The 21,489-nt window shown below is 44.0% G+C and overlaps 1 protein-coding gene and 1 long non-coding RNA gene across 3 annotated transcripts in view; one reads left to right on the top strand and one right to left on the bottom strand.

Moving 5' to 3' along the window:
• Positions 1-9,767, top strand: part of LOC141370089 (uncharacterized) — a 28,919-nt gene extending 19,152 nt beyond the window's left edge. The window contains exon 4 of the long non-coding RNA XR_012373811.1: positions 9,632-9,767. This is a non-coding gene — a long non-coding RNA (uncharacterized lncRNA). The remainder of the gene's footprint in view (positions 1-9,631) is intronic.
• The window catches only part of LY86 (lymphocyte antigen 86), a 59,099-nt gene that overhangs the window by 1,974 nt on the left and 35,636 nt on the right, over positions 1-21,489 (bottom strand). For both annotated transcript variants that reach the window (XM_025890833.2, XM_025890832.2), the window contains one exon: positions 2,357-2,409. In XM_025890833.2, coding sequence (XP_025746618.2) covers positions 2,357-2,409 — 53 coding nt within the window. The remainder of the gene's footprint in view (positions 1-2,356; positions 2,410-21,489) is intronic.

Genomic DNA, 21,489 nt, shown 5'->3' with positions numbered 1-21,489 from the left:
TTCATTATGAGTAGAGAGCAGTTCAAATGTGCATCTGCCCGTGGCCCCCTCACCATCACCTTCTTTACGTTTAGTGTCCATGTGCCTTCCGGCACACAACGCCCAAAATTATTGAAAAACAAATGAATTTTTCGTTATTGCCTTTTAAGCCTAGAAAAGATGTAGTATTTGCAGGAAGGTTTCTAGATTATGAATTCCATACTTACATTCCACACATGCATACATACGTACAAGATACGCATACTCTGGTTTAGGAGGCAAGAGAATTTGGGCAACTGTGCTCATCTGCAGGCAGGTGGAGGGACACACTAAGGGGACAGGAGGGGCAGAGTAGGGAAAAGGGACGGAGAGCGGCAGCCTCTCTGCTGTTGAGGAGAGCCCTGGATTTGTGGGTCAGGAATTTACAGTCGTATCCTTGGCACTCACGCAGATTAGGCTCTACCTACAGGTGGTTGTCCACACATTTTGGAAGCCCAAAGGATCTCTAAATTCTAATTCAAGAAAACAACAGTCATGGATTTGCAGGGCTCCGGGCAGGACTTCAGTCGGGGCCAAGGGACTGGCTGTGTTAAAAAGAAAGTAACACCAAGACACTGAAGATTGAGTGCTGAGTGGAAAAGCTTCCAGCCAAGCAGGGATGGAATTAGCACAGAGCCCATCTCTGGGGGATTTAGTGGGAGGAGGGGATCCAGGGCAGGTCTTTTAAAACCAGAAGGCTTCACACTGTCTCTGTCCCATATTAGGAAGCAAAGTCTCTGAGCCTTGCTGGCTGGCTGTCAGCCAAGGAAGCGGGGCTGGTTGCAGCTGGCCCTCAAACAGCGTGGGAGCCCATGTTGAGATTAAGGCCGGCAGCTGCGTCTGTTGCATAGGTGACAGGTTGCATGTGTCCCACTTGGGTCATGCCCCCTGTCAATTTTGGCCAGGTGTCAGCAGGCTGGACACAGTCAGGGCTGGCCAGGTTTCTGCTTCTTAGGCCCAAACCTCAGAAGGGGAAGAGGACCAATGGATGCCCAAAAAACCATGCCCATGGCAGGGACCCTGGAGCCTGGCTTGGCCCTCATGTTGGGCAACATGGCTGAGCACTGTGACTGGTTGAAGAACGCAGGTCCTGCACTCACCCAGGCATCCTAGGGGAATGCAATAAAGCTTTTTTTTTTTTTTTACATCTCTGCCAGATTTTTCTTTCAAAGGGATTCTGTGCCTTTAAGAAGTTCTTTTCCCTTCTATTTCATAGCAACTCCTAAAGAACACTGCCTTTAAAAAAAAAAAAAAGCCAATAATGCAAGATGAAAATCAATTGTTTGCGAATTTTAAGTCAATCTCCAGTGGGAGGGGGGATGGAGGGATTCAGAAGGAAAATAGAGAAGGAAAAAGAGTTCAAATAGCAAAGATTTCAAGAAAAAACTAGTTGGGAGAATTTTGGTCCCACATTCTAGAAGTGAAGGGAGTTTGCAAGACTCTAATATTTTACTGAAAGGTCTGCAGAGAAGACTCTGGAGAACCCTGGAGGGGGAAGGAGAAGCTGGAAACTTTCCATCGGCAAAGGCAACACTAGAGAATGTTCTCCAGACATGAGGGCTTGCACCTTCAGAACCCAAAGCCTGGGACAGAAAGGAAACACACATGAGAAATGAAACAGAGTTAAGCAAATTGGTTGTGCAGACACAGGTTTTTTTGAAAACTGATAGGATGAGGTTGAAACAAAAAACATAGTTATTACATCTTTGTGATTCCTTTTATGATGTCACATAAGATTCTTTCAGGAGTAGCATATTGAAAATGTATTGCTTATGTTAGAGATGCTTGAATTCAGCCATTTAATAAGGTCACATTATTTTGCATAAAAAGGAGTTAGTGGAAAACTTGACCCTTAGCTGTGAGTATTGCCAGTGAATGCTCAGGTGGGGGCATTTTATTCACCCGGTGGCAGCCATGAGTAAGAGTGCAAGCCCGGAACCTGGGAGCTTATAAGCCTTCATGGTTGTACGTGTGTTTCTTTTTTTCTCCGAAGAGCCAGCCTCACCGACAGCCCACACCCCAGCAACTTTAGCCCATGCAGTCCCCAAGGCCACAGGCAATCCTGCAGGATGGGACGTGGGCGTCCTTCTCTGCGGGAGCTGTCTGCCCAGAGGATCCCCGAGGGTCAATTGGGACATAAAATGTTAAATACCAAAATGGCAAAATCAGTGTTTAAGCATTTGTAAGTGCCCACCATGAGGTAACAGCTTTTTTGTAGAAGGGTTTTCTTAGTGATGGCCAATGGAATATGTTTAAATGTAATTCCCTCCTCCTCCTCTAAGAAACTGCTCAATAAGATAATTAAGTAACAGAGCAAAACAGAAAACCAAGACCTTACCTGGAGAATTTCAAATCCAGGATTACTGATGGGGCCGGCAAAATAAATCTGCTCTGAAACATACACAAAACAGACATAATATTACTCAATCATATTAAACAAAAATGATTTGCTCATATTATCTGTGTTCGCTCTGCACTCGGGATCCAGTGATGAAAAAGAAGGTCTCTGTCCACACAGTTGCTTGTATTCTAAGGAGGACACTGATAGCATATAAATCACTAAATAAGGCAGTACCTGGATTGTAGAAAGTGCTAGAAGAAGACATGCTGGCTGTGTGAGAGGCAGATGGTGTGATGGTTAAGAGACCAGGCTGGAGTTGGGCTGTGTGGGGTTCAATCCTGAGACTGCCTATGATATCTGTTTGATTTTGGATAGTCACTACCCCTTTGGGCTCAGTTTCTTTTTTTAGAATGGGTACAATAATGACAATAACAGTGTCCACTTCCTTGAGCTTTGAGGATTCAAATAATTAATCAATGTAAAGCACTAATAGCAAGGTCTGGAAAGCACTCAATAAATAATTTGCTAAAATAACCAACTAGGAGACACCATGTTTTGTTGGATGGCTGGCCAGGGAAGGCATCTCTAAGGAGATGATATTTGAGCTAAGCCCTGGGGAGGGGAGTGAGGCAACGTTCAGTAGCTCTAATACAAGAATGGGAGAGGGTAGATGGTTGGGTGGTTTTACTGGGCAAGAATGATAAGGAGAGAAAGTGTAGGCTGTTGGGAATAGACTTCTAATAATAGATCATGGACTCTAAGAAGGGTAAAGAAGTAAATGAAGGCAGGGTGGGTTGCCAGTAGAAACAGTGGTAGAGTCAGTTGAATGGGGTTTCCATCATTGCCATCAAGGTCCTAGAATGCATGTGCTAGAAGGACGTGGTGAAGCCAGGGAGCAGAAGCCTTGGCACTGAGATTTCAGAAGTAGTGCATTTACTGGGGATGACAGCATACAGAGTTGATGTGGGACTCAGTGGTTGAGGTGGAATGAGGGAAAACGTTAGTGGAGGTCAAGCTGCTTGGACATTATGGTAGTGGGTGGGCCATTCATGTCAATATTGAATATTGAAGGGCGCCTGGGTGGCTCAGTTGGTTAAGCGACTGCCTTCCGCTCAGGTCATGATCCTGGAGTCCCCGGATCAAGTCCCGCATCGGGCTCCCTGCTCGTCAGGGAGTCTGCTTCTCCCTCTGGCCCTCCCCCCTCTCATGTACTCTCTCTCTCAAATAAATAAATAAAATCTTTAAAAAACATATTGAATATTGAAACCATGCCCAGCTCCTCGTATGGTGACTGCCATCTCTGGGATGCACATGCACATGCACAGGCACACTCACTCCCCATTCTTGGGCTCCGCCCCAACCCCATTCACTTAACACATAAGCACAGTGCCTAAGAGCACAGACTCTGGGGTCAGATTGTCTGTGCTGAGCTGGAGTTTTGGCTCCTCTTCTTATTAGTTGGGCAAGTCACCTAATTTTACTGTGCCTCGGTTTCCTCATCAGGAAATGAGGCAGGGGTTACAATAATATTCACCTCACGGAGTTGTCATGAGCATCACATGCGTTAATGCAAGTAAAACTCTTTGCACAGCACCTGGCCCATGGCGAGCAGTCAATGTTTGTCATTAATACATTCACTCATCAGTCTGCACTATGGGGCAACCACCCAGTGCAGGCCAGGCGCTATGCCAGGTGCTAGACACAATGGTAGATGAGAATATTATGTGAACCATTTGAATCATTGGCCGCCCAGAATTGTAATCATTTGTTTACGGGCTGCTTCCTTCAGTAGCCTGTGCCTTCTTGTTGCATAGCTCCCGGTACATTGCAAAGTCGAACGCACAGCAGGGTGCAATATAGGGTTGTTAAAGAGATTGTTGAATGAGCAGATCTAGAGCCAGGACGATGTGGGTTTGCCAGCCCACTTCATTCTTGCTCCTGCTATTGTGACCCTCTCCCTGCTGGAAAGCTCTGGGCCTGGGCTATGCTGACACAAGAGCCTGGTTTAGGCAATGAGCCATCAGGGCAGCCAATCTGGTGACGAGGGTGGAGGGATGGTGGAGGATGATGGAGTTGAATAAATGGTTATTGGTTTATTGATGGCATTAGGTATTGAGCTCTTTTAATAGCACAGTGACTTCCTGCCTCACATAGCCCCTGGTGCCTAACCACTGCTCAGGAAATACTTGGAGACTGACCAAACTCTGTCCATGAAAAGGGGCTTTGGGGCCAGGGGCAGTGGCTGGGGTGTGAGCAGCTGCCTACATGGAATAATATTAGGGGAGTGGGGGTAATCCTTTTTGAAAAAGGCCTCTCCAGGCAATCTGAACCTGACCTTCTACCAGGACACCCATTCTTAGCATAGCCTTTGGCTTCTGTTACATGCTCATGCCCCCAGCTTATCTAGCCGTCCTTGCCATGGTCAATTTCTTGTACTTGGCGAGGATAATTGTGCAAACATGGTGGATGCCAGGTGGACAACATTCCTATTTCACTGCACGAAATGTACTGATCCATTTATTTTTGAAAGGAAATACATATTTGGTTGTGGCTATAAGCAAAAGTTTAATCGGAAGCTACTTCTCTGTATGATGTGGTTTTAGAAATAGAGATGTTGAAGTTCTGGATCTTATCCTTAAGGATCTTCCTGTGCAACTGGGAAAGATACAATGATGAGCTGTATAGAAAGTTAACTGTGTGAGAAGTGAGAGGTGTATGTGGGCGCTGATTCTAACAAGTGCAGAGAGTTCAGAGGGGCTGCCTGGGATTCAGCTGTAGGGCTGGCATGCTGTACGACCCAAGGGCATACCACTCACATTATAATCTACGTGAGTGGTGCCCCCTGGAGTTGTGCAATGCAGTGGCCCAGCTACCAGTACACCATTCTTTTTAGGAAATTCTCTCTTCCCCAGTGGATAGTCTGTGACCAAAGCCAGAACAATCTGAGCAGGAAGACAAAGAAGAGACCTAGGGCCAACCTGTTCTGGCAAGAGATGGTTTGTTTTATTTCAACTCACCAGTATCCAGGGCTGTTTGCTTTCTGTCTGGTGTTGTAGCCTTTGTACTGCTTCTTTGACTCCTAGATAGCCTTTCAGAAAATCTCTTTGCTTTTGTTGGCAGGAATGGATTTCTGCTGCTTACAGCTCATGGACTGGGAATGCTATGGGCATGAACCAGTCAAGATCACTCACTCAGGCCATCAAAGTATGGGATGCAGGACGCAGGAGCAGAGCCCAAGAATGGGGAGTGAGTGTGCCTGTGCATGTCTGGCCTGGGTGGGTTCCCTTGGACACATTTTACCCCTGATTTATGTGTCTACTCATTGTTCTAAGGTGGCATAGTGCAAACCGCTTGACCTTGGAAGTAGACAGAACTGACTTTAGGATCCAGCTCTCCTATTTGCCAGCTGAGCATCCATCCCACAAATCAATTTCTGCACTTGCAAGATGGAAATGGAAATGTCTCTCCTGCAGGGCATTGGGGGGACCAGAGAACTGTATGTAAACTTGCCGAGAAAAGTGGGGTCCCCAGTAAGGCCAGGGTCAGTAGTTATTAGTTTTATTATTATCCACTGGATGGAAAGAAGGGTAACATCCTGAAGACTCACTTGGATGCTGAGGACCACATCTAGCCTAGGTTTGGGAACCTTTTGGCAGAGGCAACAGCTAATAAATCCTGTTGGTGCCTTTTGTTTTAAAAAATGGATGCGGACATCTCTTTGAAGAATCGCATTAGAATGATATCTAACATTCTATTATGCTGATTTTATGCTCCAAGATTTACGAATTTGTCTTTCAAATGAAGAGGTTCTTTACTGGGCCGAGAGGCTTTCATTAAATCTGTCTCTCATACTTTACAGTTTCAGTTGGAGCTTTTTGGGGGTCTGTGAAGTTCCTGAGAATGGCTGCAGGTAGCTCATGGAACTGTCTTTTTTTTTTTTTTTTTTTAACCTAATGAAACAACACCTAAAATTAAATTCTCGCCCCTTCCATTCTTAGATCCTCCCCGATTCTGAGATTCCTTTAATTAACATTCTCACACTCCAGGAACTATAAAAAGAGCCCCAGTATATCTGTACCCCCTCCTTCCTTTCCTCCATTTGAAATCTTTATCAGTTTTTGGTGTGCTGTGGATTAAAGAAATCCACCTCCCCGGTTCTGAACACATGAAGTCATTTCTGTGAAGCGGCTTTGTTTCTGACCCAGATCTTTGCGTGGTTGGCACATAGTGTCTTTTTCAGAAAGGGAATTGATTTTTAAATTGTGGAAATAAAAGGTCCCAAAGGGTTTTGGATTCGATGGACGTGAGGCTCTAGGCTGCCTTCTGCTCTACAGACTTTTATCCTCTGGGAGCAGCATGGATACCCGCCTGGAAGTGCTCCCTGAATGTGTGGCTTCTGTCCCACGCATTCTCCCCATTTCCTAGCCCTTCCTAGTATCTTACTGCAACTGCCTCCAGTCTTCCAAATTTATTACAAAAATGTCATCAATATTTAAGCACCCCGAGGGTGCTTGACAGTGTAAAAATACTTAAGAGTTACAATTTATCATAAATAGGCCAATTAGTATATTCAGAACAAAGATTTTAAAAATCACCATTTATTTATTTACTCCAGCGTTGAGTCTTTTTCGTACCTGCCAGGCCCAGTTGAGGGGGATCGTTGGGGAAGCTGTGCTGAACTAGGAGGACACAGGGTTCAGCCTGCCCTCCAAGGAGTGGGGGTGCCTTGGGAGCTGGGGAGGCCCCCTTACAAGGGCTCCTGTGGGCAGTGGTCCCACCGTGAAGACAGAGTAGGGAGAGTGTTCCAAGCAGACCAAGAGCCTCATCTCTAGAGTGAGAGGGAGCGAGCGCATTACTTCATCTTAGCGAGCTCTAAATATAATCTTCACTCCTCTCCCTGCCTCCGGGCATTTCCTTTAAGACACCCAAGTCTGGCAGATGGCTAAGGCCCGGGCACTGCTCCTCATCTCCTCCCTGATTTTAGCTCTGCTTTTTTTTCAGTCTCTGACCCTGCAGGGTGTAGAAAATGCTTCCTGGTCCCACAGGGCGCTGAGCTAGTTGCTGGTTAGGGCGCTCATTTAAATTCATAATGAGCTTGCCTGCGTGGGGACTCTGAGGAGTGTCCCCTGCCTTGGGGTGAGTTTGGCTGTAGACAGACTCCCTGTGGGCCTGAAAGCCTTAAGGTTTCTTTTGGGTTTCAATGGACTGATTCCAGGCAGTGTGGGCAGGTAGCTCCAGGCTTGGTCCAGGCCCAATCTTTATTATTTATTATTTATTATTATTATTATTATTATTTTTTTTGGTGTGTCCGACTTTGTCAGCTTCTCTATCTTCTGGGCCATTTCGCCTTTTATTCTCCAGAGCCTGTGCTTCGTTATGTCTGACCTGAGGGCTGGCCACCGGAGGACTGCGGTGTGGTAAGCATGCTTGTGCCACCTCAGAAGTGATCTGAGTGTCTGCGTGTGGTTGCACAGGCTGCTGGCCGAGGGCGTGGGTGGGGGCACAAATCCAGCTCCTGCCCAAGGGCCCAGGCTTTGCAGCCTGGGTCTGGGCTGGATCCCACCTGCAGATCCTTCTGCTGCCCTGGCCACATCCCCTAGCCAGTTTTGAAATCAGGGCAGCCTTGGTATTATCAGCGGTGCCTCGGATATTGTCCCAGGTCAAGAGCCTGCCACCTCTCCATATTTTCCCACTGTATAGTGGCCTGCGTAGGACAACCGCAGGGGTATTATCCTCTGCAAGCCCTCAACCCAGGGGGACTGGAATCTGGGGATAAATTCCACAACCTCCCGACCTTCAGAGGGACAATTCTGACATGCACACTGCGGTTCCCCAAGGATCCCAGTGGGGCTGAGCCCTAGTTCCCATCCTGGTAATCAGTTGCCCATTTATCCCTTCCTGGCTTTTCCTCCTGCCCTGAGTCCCTGGAGCTCCTCGCTCATGCCTGTTTTCTGACATTGCTTCCTAACAACTCCCCACCCCCAAGTCCTTGTCTCTGGCTTTGCGGGGAATCCCGAACTACCAACACTTCCTGGCAGAAGGTGAACTTTTTCCTAATTTGTACCAAGGCCCCATATGAGCTAGGGATGGTCTTGGAAAGCTGGCTGCTGATATATTTGGGCCTGACTGTGATGATGGAGCCACCCAGCCTAGAAGCTAAATCTGAGCACCCTCGAAGCTACTCTCTGACTTCTGCACCAAAGAGCGGGAAGAAGAATGAATGCCCTGGATTGTCCTCGAGAAGGCTCAGAGCCTCACATTTTAGAGAAAACAGGAGTTGAGAGAGAGGGACAAGGAGGTGAAGACCACACCGGGTGGGGTGGGTGGGTGGCTGTGAGGGAGCCGGCAAGCTTGGGAAAGAGCGAGCGGAGAAGGAGGGGGGAGGTGCGTGGCTGGCCTCTTGGTTTCTAGGTTCTTCATTTAGTCGCATGGACTTTTACTGTCCCTGAGCAGTGGGCCACTGGGAGCCAATGCAGTGTAACCTGTAATAAATGAGGTGTAGTCTATAAACTGATTTGAAGCTTTGGGATTCCTGGGCATATCAGATGACCCTTTTATTGGGAGAATTTTTCCTGTTGCTACTGGGAGCTCAGTCATTAGAACACGTTCAATTTTGTTTCTAAACCTATCTTGAAATGTCCAGTGTGTTGTTGGCCCCTTTGGTCAGTTCTGGGCATCCTAGCTGTGGTCCTTTCCAGAATTACAACTGCACTTTGGAGCTCGTAAGTTTTGGATTAGAGTTTGGATGACCACATCTTAGCTTTGTCTGCAGTACTTAGGTATTTTTCACTGCTCATTCAAATGGACTTATGAGATCTTTGTTTTGGCCTTTTACTACTAGAGAAACTTAATGATATTTACAGCTTGAAAGCATTCCCTGTGTCCTTGCCGTGGATCATTTGTAAAACTCTGAAGTGAGAACCTTCCCAGGGCTTCCTTGTTCATGGGCCCACTACTTACACCTCTCTGGTGATTCAGAGACACACTTGTTATCCCTATTTTTTTTTTTCCTAATTGCATGCTGGCTTTCTCTTAGTAATAAAGTCTTATGAAGGTCTCATTGCTATTTCACCCTCTTTCTCTGCTGGAACGATTCCAACGCATGGGTCATGGAATTGCCTTCTAGCTAAATAGCTTCTCTTGTGAGTAGAGTCCATGGTAGGTGGGAGCTTTATGGGGTCCCAGACAGGGTGACAATAATGGCCCAACAAGGCAAACCTTTTCTGAGCAATGATATGATCCCTTAACAGAAAAACTTGTATCTCTCCTCAGGTAAATGAGTGACTGCATCATCCGTGAAGTTCTCCAAACGGTTTGACTTCTGCGAGGGCATTTTCATTGAAAACATAGAGTTTGAGTTTTCCCTGGGTTATGCACAATTAGTTGGTCTTTTTATGTGGTACACAGAGGTCAGACAAGATGGACTGGTTTTCCATCAGGGAGTTGTGCAGGCTACGAATGCCCACCCTTCAAGATGTCCCTGTCTTCATCCCCAGAGCCTGTGAGTATGTTACCTTCTATGGCAAAAGGGACTTTGTGGATATAATTATGCTAAGGATTTTGAGATGGGGAGATTAACCTGGATTATCTGGGTGAGTTCAGTGAGATCACAAGGTGGTTGCAAGCCAAGGAATTCTTCTAGAAACTGAAAAAAGGCAAGGGAATGGATTCTCCCCTAAAGCCTCCAGAAGGAACATAGTCCTACTGACACTTTGATTTTAGACTTCTGACATCCCAAACTACAAGAGAATAAATTTGTGTTACAAATTACTAAATTTTTGGTCATTTGTTAAAACAGCAGTAGGAAACTAACACAGTAGTCTTGGATTAAGAGAGGAGGCTCCGCGTGATCGACCTGAGAAGGGGCCAAGACTGATGGCTTGTTTGAATTTGAGTCCCCAACAAAGGGCCCTTCAGAACCATGACATCAGCATAACCCAAGATTTCAGCAAAAGAGAAGGTATTTGGGATTACAGCTTGGGCTGGAGAGTGAAATTTCCAATATACATTCACACACTTGCATTCAGGATGGACTGTTAAAAAAAAATTAGAGCAATATAGAAACCACTAGGTCAGGGATGTCTAATGATGTTCTGCAAAGATGGAAATGTTCCATATCTGCATCATCAAATATGGTAGCCTCTAGCTAAACACAGCTAGTGTGACTGATGACCTGAATTTTTAATTTAATTTAAATGTAAATAATTTAAATAGCCACATGTGACTAGTGCCTATCATACTGGATAGTTTTAGGCCAGCCCTGTCTAATAGAAATATAACGTGAACCACATACATAATTTAAAATTTTCTAGTAGCCACATTTTACAAAAAAGAAGAAAGTGAGATTAATTTAAGAATATAAATATATTTTAACCCCCATCTTAAAATATTATAATTTCAATATGTAACCAATATAAAAATATTAATGATTTATTTGGAGGTCTTTTTTCATGCTTTTTTTTGCACTAAATCTTCAAAATTTAGTGTGTATTCTACACTTAAAACACATCTCACTCTGGACTGGCCACATTTCTGGTGCTCAATAGCCACATGTGGCTAGTGGCTACTGTACCAAATGGTGCCAATTATTTATTTTTTAAAAAGATTTATTTATTTATTTTAGACAGACAGAGAGAGAGAGAGAGAGAGAGAGAGAGAGAGAAAGAGTGAGTGCACATTGTGGGAGGGGCAGAGGCAGAGGGAGAGAGAGAATCCCAAGCAGACTCCTCATTGAGCACCGAACCCTATGTGGGGCTCAGTCCCACAATGCTGAAATTATGACCTGAGCTGAAATCAAGAGTTGGATGCTTAACTGACTGAGCCACCCAGGTACTGTACTTCCCAGACATTGCCAATTATTAAGTCATTGATGAGGATTTGGGGCCCAGAAGGTGAAATGATTTGTTTCCTAGTTTATTCCTCCTACAAGACCTTTTGGTCTTTGCTGCTCAGTTTCCCTTCAAGAGATACATAACTTCTGGCAGTGAGAAGGGAAAGAAAATTTAAGTTTTTTCCCCTACCAACTTATTTCTGAATTTCAGTGGATAAATATTTAATGTAACTCTCAAAATATAACTTGTGAATTGGTGGGCTGATTGGATTTCCAGAAATGGAAACGAAGAAGACAGTACTGGGGAGAAAGAGGAGAAATTGAATTGATCTCCAGAAACGTGGGGCAGACACAGGAAAGAGCAATGTGATGGGAAATAATGAAATAGACATTGCAGAGGATGGCCTTTCTCAAATTGGGGTTCTCCAGGGTCCATGCACATTGGAGCTCTTGGGATGTTTGTTAAAATGCAAATACCAGCAACCCATGGGATCAGAGTTTTGGACTGGTCCAGGGAGCTGGGAGTTGGCCTTCTTAATTGGCTTCGTAAATGATTATTACATGAAAGTGTGGGAGTTATTGAGCTAGATTTTTGAAAATCTACAACAGGCTGGGAATTCGTAAAGGAGCTTGTATTGTCTTAGAAAATTAAAAATGCTTTGGTCCTAGGTCATCATTAGTTTAAATATGCTGGGTTCAACTAAGCTGAAACTGTGACTGATGGCAAAGGACAGTTCAAACACATTATTGGCTCTTACAGATGGGCTTGAATTTGTTTATAGATAGAAAGAAATTTCTCAGGACTGTAGGATTCCTTAATAGGCAATATTGTTCCTCTTTTTTTTTTTTTTTTGTAGCAAGAAAAAGTCCTCTTTTGCTTGGTTGTTGCTGGTACCCTCTCCAGGGTGATCAGTGTTCCTACTTCTACTTTTTGCTGTTTAAGAGAGAGTTTTCTGCTAGTACATCACGCACCACTGTTTTTGTTGACTCTCTCCATCAGTTTGCAGCAGTAGAGGCTGCCCAGCAAATCCACAGCTGCTTGAAGGATACAGACAAAGAATAAAACATGAAGAGAAGAAGGGCTGAAGGCTGAGGAGATGATGCTTCCAATGTCCAATGCCAGGAGAAACGCAAACGACGCTCTCTCCCCAGAGGCACAAGGAGTCCACGGAGACTCTGCTGTGTCGGCCACCAGAGGGTACATAGCTTGGACTGGAGTCATGTTCCTGCTACCTCTGAGGAAAAAGGTCTTCAACTTCCAAGCCTCGGAAGCTCTACTGGGCCTGCAGGCCTTGTTAAAATGCAGACTTCCACTCTGAGATGGATGACTTCAGGGGCCCAGAGCCCTTGCTTGAGAAATCCCTAATCAGCTGCACGAAGGAGCTTCCATTTATCATGCAGCGAGTGCTTACTCTGGGCCAGACTTTGTTCTAAGGGCTTTGCATGTATTACCCCATCTTATCTTTCTAACACTCCCATGAGGTCACTCATAATTTTCTTATTGTACGCATGAAGAAAGTGATGCTTTTCAGAGAGATTGAGTAATTTGCTTCAAGTCACATAAACACAGGTGGCAGTGATGGTCCAACTCTGGGCCGGTTTAGCTTCCAGCCCTGTGCTTATCCCTAACTAGGCTGGAGGTTCTCAACATGTGGTCCCTGGACCAGCAGCATCAACCTCACCTGGGGACTTGTAAGAAATGTAAATTTTAAGCCTCTCTAGATGTACTGAATTGAAAATTGGGGGTGGGTCCAACAATCTGCGGTTGACCAGTCCTCCAGATGATGTGATGTATGTGCCAGTTTGAGAACCACTGGGCTGGGCCAAGCCTCCTGCTCTCCCGGGCAGCCCTGCAGTGTGATGAGGCAGGCCCCAGAAAATTCTTGGAGAATAATACCGGGGTTGGTAGGGTGCTCTTACAGCAACAGAATGACAGTGGGGTTGGTAATGGCAGGAGAAACTGCGATTTCCCAGGTGGCTGAAGACCATCACCCCCCTCCATGGGTCTATTGATTCATTCAAGGGAAGTTGGAAACAAGACACACGAGTTCCCATCTAAGCTCCTTTGTCATCTGGGGAAAGAGGGTGAGAAGCTGGGATCAGGAGAGATTGAGAAGGAAGTTACAGGGACAGTAGAGCAGAAAGCCTGAAGCAAAGGAGCTTGCAGAAGCAGGTGGCCTAAATTGGCCCAGAAATCAAAGGTAAGCAAACAGGTGGGACAGAGACAGGGACAATCCAGAGAAGGCATATTTTCAAATTGAGGCCTCAGATAAAGCCGCTGGTTCTCCTTCTCTTAGAGCAGAAATCAATGACTGTATTCCCGGGGCTTGCATTCGTTAGTGTGTGTGCAATGAATGTGAAACAGTTGAAAAGTGAGGCTCACGGGGGGAGTGCCGGGCTGTGGGCGTGCTTTATAGAGATTGTCAGGACCGTCGGTGTAGATTAATGGTGGAAACTCTTCAAGACGGCACTGGCCTGGAAAGTGATTTTGCCCTGTCTTCTACTACAGCAGTGCAAGGCACAGGCATTTTGCAGAAAGCATCTGTGGGAATTCTTCCAAATCTAGGCAATTTCCAAATTTCCTCCGTTTCACAGACCCATGAAAAAAAGCATATAGAAACAGAGAGAGCTAGGGCAATAGAAATCTAGCTGATGAGATCTGAATTGCTCATCTAGATAGAACTGTTCAGACCAAATTCAGAATTGTTATAGGCAGTAAGGTTGAGACGTTTCTGCAGTTAATGTAAATGATGCTCAGAGGATGGCCAGGTGCGCTCGTTCAGCATCAGCCAGGACAGATGACAGACACCCGAGCTAACAAAGGGGAGGGAGGACAGGTAGCCAACATGAGCATCCCCTAGGCTTCTGCCTTTGTCTTATTTGTATATGTAAAATCAATGAATATTATAGCAGAATCCCTTAGCTGCTATCAGAGATAATATCCGCCTTGTGGGAAATGTCATGTCAGACTTTATAGACAGTTCTCAGGGGATCTACTCTGCTATATATTGAAATTCATCTAATTACAATGCATTCCCCACTCTGGACAAACACTTAGAGTAGGAAGGTTCAGATTTACATAAAAGATAAACCAGGGAGCAATTATTTCCTTGACTAAAGGGTTCTCCAGCTTGTAAAAGGTGTCGCTGTAATATTTATTTTAATTACAAGTTTTCCAGATGCAGTTAAAATTAAGTCGGCAGCTAATTTGTTTCTGTAGCTCACATATTGCATGAAGTGTATCAATATCCACTGGATGTATCTCCTAACAGATTTTGCTCCTTCTGCAAGGCGGTTAGCCTACCCAGAGTGAGATAGGTGCATCGCGTGCTAGCAATTATTGTGAAGACTGTTGATTTCTACACCTTCCTGGGATTCTGACATGACATCATCCCTGGGATTCTAATATTCTTGATATGACATCAAGTCGTCCCAGCTTTTCACTGTGCTTCAGCCACATCAGTCATGGCTGCCAAGGTCTCAGGGAGAAGCCCTTGACCCACGGAGGCCCTACTTTAAAATCATATATACCTAGTGTACACACGGTTGCGTGCACACACACGCACACAGGCACACACGCACACGCTCACACAAATGCACACTTGCACACACACACAGGAGATGTACTTATTTAACTCTTTCAAGGCTTTATTTTAATTTCAGTTGGTTTTGGCAAGAGGTTGGGTGCAACTAATATCCACATGTTAATCCATGAAGCAATAAACAAATCATTTTTGAAAGCCGATTGTTACTTAGTGCTGTGAAACCAGGGCTCTTTGCCTGGGTTGAACTCATAGAGGTTTGGCCAGAATCAAGTCTGACAGCTGATGTGTCTTTGCCATCAAGAGGGAAATTCCTGTGTTCATTCTATTTACTTTAGGGTCTTAATCTAGGTTTTTGCCCAAATCTCCAGGTTCATTACAGTTGAGAATCTTGTTTCTACATAACCCTACACTCCATATTCTGGACAGCCAAAACATGAGCCACTCTGTTCCTTTGGGTACCCCCACCCCACTTTCTATTTGGGTGGAGTGTGTCCAGGAGGGGCTTCTTCCTACTTTCCAGATTGATACTACAGTTTCACATTCAACAGTAAGTCCTACAATCAGTTTTATGCTGTATTTTTCATTTCATCCTCATCTTCCTGAGGCAGGATATTCTAGGAAAGCCGCTGAACAAAGTGGACCCCAATTTGTCGAGAATGGATATCAAAGTATGTTGGCCTCATGATAAATCAGAAGGGAATGAAAGGGACTTCAGTAACTCAACAGATTTCCAAGCCAGAGCTATGGGGTCTCGTTTGTGGTGGAGGCTAGTGTCAACAAATCCAAATTTTGGAAGGAGTTTCTATGTTAGATGATTGTGGGGTAGTCTTGTTGGGGCCACGGGGACAAACCACACCTCTGTGGAGAGATGTCACATTTCCAGGAAGGAAGTGGACATTTCCACTTCCACTCATTCTGGAAGGAAGTCAAGCCAGGAGCATAGAATGAGAATGTTAGAGGCTGACCTAAGACCAAGATAAGAAAACAAAATAGAACAGAAAGACGCGAGAAGAGACTTCCTCGTTTACTCCTCATGAAATCCTGGGATCCTGAGCAGGTGGCAGAATGTTAGTTTGGCTGCCCCCAGCTTTGGGTGAGCTGGTTTGAGTCAGGATCCTCACTAGGCTTGTTTCTGTGGGAGACCCGACCTGGGTATGTACAGCAGCTGCAGGTCCCTCAAGCTGCTCCACCCCCTGCCTCAAGGTCCCTCAGGTGGGGGAGGAGGCAGAGAGACATACCATTGCCATGTTGATTGCTTTCTAATGTTCCAGGCATGTGACACATGTTTTCTTTTTTAGTATTCATTATTACCCAAAAAAGAATTATGGCGACTCCCATTTATAGAAGAAGCAACTGAGAATGGGACAGATCAAATGATCCTCCAGAAAGAAGGGCCTTCTGCCCCCAGCCTGTAAATGGCAGCTGTGGGAGGGGAGGAGACCATCAGTCTCTGGCATTTTCAAACAAGGCTCTTTTTTTCCCTACCATCAGCTCTCGTATCTGTCTTTATGTTAAGTCCCCTTTCTTTGTCCCAAATCTGATTTGTTGGCACTGGCAAAGCATAGTTTAAAGCAAAGTTGTTAACATTTTCAAAGTAACCTAATCTGAATTTATCTTGAACCTTAGGTGAGTGCTCACCATAGTGAAAGCCAGAGAGTTCCTGGGCTTAGTAATTCTGGCTAAGAGCCCTGAATTCTCATTTTCCTTATAGCTGACATTCTCAAGCCTTAGCATGCAACAGAACCATCTAGAGCAGGGCTGTCAGCCTACGGCCTGTGGTCCAAATACCCCTAACGTTTCTTTTTCTGCAGCCGTGAGCTAAGAATGGTTTTTACATTTTTAAATGGATCAAGAAAAAAATCAAAAGAAGAATAATATTTAACAACACAGAAAAATTACAGGAAATTTACATTTCAGTGTCCGCAAATAGTTTTATTGGCACACAGCCATATCCATTCATTTCTGTATTGTCTGTAGCTACTTTTGTGCTGCAGAGACCATATGAATATATGGCTTGCAAAGCTTAAAATATTTACTACCTTCCACTTTACAGAAAAAGTTTGCTGATCTGTGACCCAAAGGGCTTGTTAAAAGAGTGCTAAGCTCCGATCCTAGAGTTTCTAATTTAATAAGTCTGGGTGGTGACCAAAAACATGCATTTCTGATAATTCCCTAGATGATGCTGATGTTGCTGGTCTAGGGAACACACTTTGGGAACCACCACCTTATATAATGGTTGGTTATGCCCAAAATGATTATTTGATTCCTATAATTTTGTTGTGCCTTTTATTTTTTTAAAGATTTTTATTTATCTGACAGAGAGAGACACAGCGAGAGAGGGAACACAAGCAGGGGGAGTGAGAGAGGGAGAAGTAGGCTTCCCTTAGCACAGAGCAGGGAGCCCAATGCAGGGCTTGATCCCAGGACCCTGGGATCATGACCTGAGCCAAAGGCAGATGCTTAACAACTGAGCCACCCAGGCGGCCCTTGTTGTGCCTTTTAAATCCTTGTTTCCAGTTCTAATGGAGGGCTGAAATGAGTCATACTTCTCCAGCAGTATCTTCTTGATGTTCAAAGAGAATATGTAACAGGTTTAGAGCAAGTTCCTGGAGCTCAGCTTCCTAGAGAGAAACTCAGTTCTACCACTTGATGTCTTTGTGAACTTGGGTAAGTTTCTTAATCCCTTTGGGACTCAATTTCTTCATCTGTTAATGCGAGGATACTAACAATAGTTTCTATCCTTCAGAAGGTTGGTGCAAGCAATAAATTAGTTAATATATATAACACACCTGCGAAGGTTCCTGGCACATAATAAATGCTGTAATAATACTAGTTGTTACTGAACCATCCCTACCTAGTGGGCTAAAGTAGGACTCCTCAAACTTGGCAGAGCATTGGAATCACCTGGTTTGGGTCTTCCCTCTCAAGATGCTGATTTAACTGGTCTGGGGTGTGGGGTGTTGCGATATTCAAAATTGTAAAGGGAAATTTCAATGGAGCACAACCCAATAAAAATATGACAGCCGCATGTATAATTTTATATTCTTTTAGTAGCCATGTTTAAGAAGGTGAAATTAATTTTAATAATATGTCAACAATAATGTTTTATTGTTGATAAAAAGGAATGGTATAGTACTTATATATTTAGTTTAACAAAATAAGTCTCAAATATTATAATTTCAACGTGTAACCAATAGAACAATTATTGAGATCTTTCACGTCTTTTGTTTTCATATTGAGTCTTCGAAGTCAAGCCTGAACTTTACATTTATAGCCCATCTCAATTTAGAGTGGCTACATTTCCGTGGCTGGGTAGCCACATGTGGCCACAACAAAGAACAGTGTGGGTCTAACTAATGTATAACCAAGATTGAGATCCACTGGAGTAAGGGCACAGTTGGCCATTGTGGACCTGCCCAAAGCTATGGAGCTTCTACTGACATTACTGTTCTCTCCTTAGGGGTAGTCATCAGGTGTGGTCATTAGGACATTCAATTAAATCCCAGTTTAGTCTTAAAAACTGATGTCAATTTGAAAGCATCAAGATCAAGTAAAGCAAATGAATCTACATGACCCGATGCCACCAGAGGCAAGAAAGGCAGTGAGGGAACATTAACAGAGAACAAAGTAAAACAGTGACCTGTTTTGGTTCCTTCTCAATGAGCCCACAGCTGGGTAAAGGGGAATGTGAGTATCCCAGAAAAAAATCTGGAATGGATATTGAAAGATCCCTTGACATTCTATGCCACAGGTTGACTCAGAACTTTCTAACTCCAAATATCGTTGAATATTAAGTAGGTTATGATTCTTTTTTTTTTAAGATTTTATTTATTTATTTGATGAGAGAGGGGACACAAGCAGGGGGAGTGGGAGAGGGAGGGAGAAGCAGGCTTCCCGCGGAGCAGGGAGCCCGATGCGTGGCTCCATCCCAGGACTCCGGGATCATGACCTGAGCCGAAGGCAGATGCTTAACAACTGAGCCACTCAGGCGCTCCGTGTTATGATTCTTTTTGAAAAGAGGAAGAAGAATAAGAGAATTCATCCTATCTATTCTTTGAGCGGAGTGGAGTTGGGGGTGGGTTACCCTGATGATGGGTATTAAGAAGGGCACGTATTGCATGGAGCACTGGGTGTTACACACAAACAATGAATCATGGAACACTACATCAAAAACTAATGAAGTACTGTGTGGTGACTGATATAACATAATAAAAAATAAGTTAATAAAAGAAAAGAATAACCTTGTAAATTTATTATGAAAGCAAAAGAGATTTCCAAAAAGATGAGAACAAAGATCTGTAGTTCCACCACTTAGAGATAACCTCGATTAGCTCCTAAGTGAATACTATTTCAGAGCTCGATGGTGCATACATTTAACACATTTTACTAAAAACAGTATCTAATAGTGAGTACTCTTTTATGCAAGCTTCTTTGTCATTCACAAAATTTTTGAGTGTATTTTCAAATTATTTAATAATTTCCTGCAACATCATTTAAAAGCACAGCACATCGAACCTGTGTTTGGCTGAACAATGATCTGCTTAATCAATCCCCTATAACTGGACATATAGGCTATTGCCCTCAAACTGCTAATCACACCATAATAGCTAATGCCAAAAGAACATCGCTTGGTCTTTCAATCCAGTGAGCTCTTACCTTAGAGCTAGTTGCGAAAGATGCAGAAGAAAAAGGTACAACATTTTATCCACGCAGTCTCAGTAAGCCTGACCCATTTTGTAGTTTATCTGGCTTGGAGAACAGCCAGCAGGGTGCAAGGTGCAGAGGGATGCATAGTAATGCCTTGGAAATGATAGCAAACAAATGATATCAAACACCTTTGTGTGCCACCTGCAGTAGACACCAAGCTTTCTCACTGCTCTGCTAAGGACCTGCAAACCCCAGAGGGACTCTGTTTCCTGCTTAATATGTCAACAGCAGCTTGTGCTTGGGTTTGAATTGGCTTCAGCTCTCCGCTTTTCCCCTCTCCGGTCTTAGAATTAATCATTTCTTTCAATAGAATCATTCCTGCAATAGGTTTGTGGGTGGGTTAAAGAAAAACGTAATAACCCAAGAAGCCTCTAAATTTAAGATGTTAGTTTTTCTGGCTTATATAATTTACATAATTATTTGTTCATGCAGCATTGTATATCAGTTTTGTGATTGCTTTATACGATATGAAATTTCCTGGCAAGTCCCAGAGTGCCGGCTTCTCAGGCTGCCTATGCAGGTTTTAGCCCTGCAGCAATAAAGCAAATAAATAGCTATAGGGCTGCCCGGCATTCAGATAAGGAAAGCACCACCCTTCTGAGCTGCTGAACTGAATTGGCCATCTCAGTTTGGGGGAACAAAATCTCTTCTGTTTTATTAATTCTATTAAAACTATTCATAGGGAAAAAAACAGGTTTTATTAAACTCGGGGGACCAAGATAATTCACTGCTTGCTAGGATTTGATGCACTTGTATCTTTGTGGCATGTATAAGCATCATTAGATAGTCACTGTTAAGGTGAGCTGGTATATTGCATTCAATCCATCATATAAAAATTCAACAAAACAAGTATTTATCGCATCTTTATTCTGTGCCAGGCTCTCTTTGCCAAGTCTCCAGAGACAGAGGGGAGCAAGAAATATTCCTGCCTTCAAGGAGTTCACAGTTTAAGGAGGGAAACACACACACACACACACACACACACACACACACACACACACACACACTAGAATATGATTCTAGCTGAGATTAAGTAGGAATGTGATGCTCCAGGAACATCCAGAGGGAGTGATTCATTTGGCTGAGTCTAGTCTGCTTCTCCAGTCCCATCAGATCTGTGTTTGAGTAGACTACTCTGCCAGCAGTAAGGAGGCAGGAAAATCAAGTGGGACCCCATTTCCATCATTCAGGAGGGAGCAAGGGAGACTTGATTCAGGAAATAGAAGGAAGTACAAATGAAGGTTGGCACAGTATTCGTTCTTTTTTACCAAGCTTATAGCACTTCCAAGTGTACTTGTTTCCACATTTGGGCTCAAGAACACTTATTTTGGGTAAAAATTGGAAAGATAAGCAAAAGACAGGTGATAAAACTGTAGACACTGGCTATAGAAGAGGTTAGCTAGAGACCAACTCATGAAGAGTTCACCATGCCAAGGAACAATACGAATGTACCCAATCAATCAAAAATTATTTCTAGTAACTTCAGAGAGGAAAACTGACTCACCAGTCTATGGTAGGTTAGCTAGGAAGAAGAATGTCCCTATTTGAAACAAAGTCAGATCACTGGCCAAAAAGAGTTCTTAAACGATGACTTTAAATAAACTCCTGGCCAGTCAGAATGGCTAAAATTAACAAGTCAGGAAACGACAGATGTTGGCGGGGAGGTAGAGAAAGGGGAACCCTCCTACACTCTTGGTGGGAATGCAAGCTGGTGCAGCCACTCTGGAAAACAGTATGGAGATTCTTCAAAAATTTGAAAATAGAGCTACCATATGATCCAGCAGTTGCACTACTGGGTATTTACCCCAAAGATACAAATGTAGGGATCTGAAAGGGTATGTGCACCCTGATGTTTATAGCAACAATGTCCACAATAACCAAACTACGGAAAGAGCCAAGATGTCCATCAACAGATGAATGGATAAAGAAGAGGTGGTATATATACACAATGGAATATTATGCAGCCATCAAAAGGAATGAAATCTTGCCATTTGCAACGACGTGGATGGAATTGGAGAGTGTTATGCTGAGCGAAATAAGTCAATCAG

Source organism: Callorhinus ursinus, unplaced genomic scaffold (genome assembly GCF_003265705.2).
Source record: "Callorhinus ursinus isolate GAN/ISIS: 27379988/994484 unplaced genomic scaffold, GSC_fseal_2.0 scaffold26, whole genome shotgun sequence".
Lineage (NCBI taxonomy): Eukaryota > Metazoa > Chordata > Mammalia > Carnivora > Otariidae > Callorhinus > Callorhinus ursinus.
Note: the sequence above shows the minus strand (reverse complement) of the source record. Positions and strands in the feature narration are given on the sequence as shown.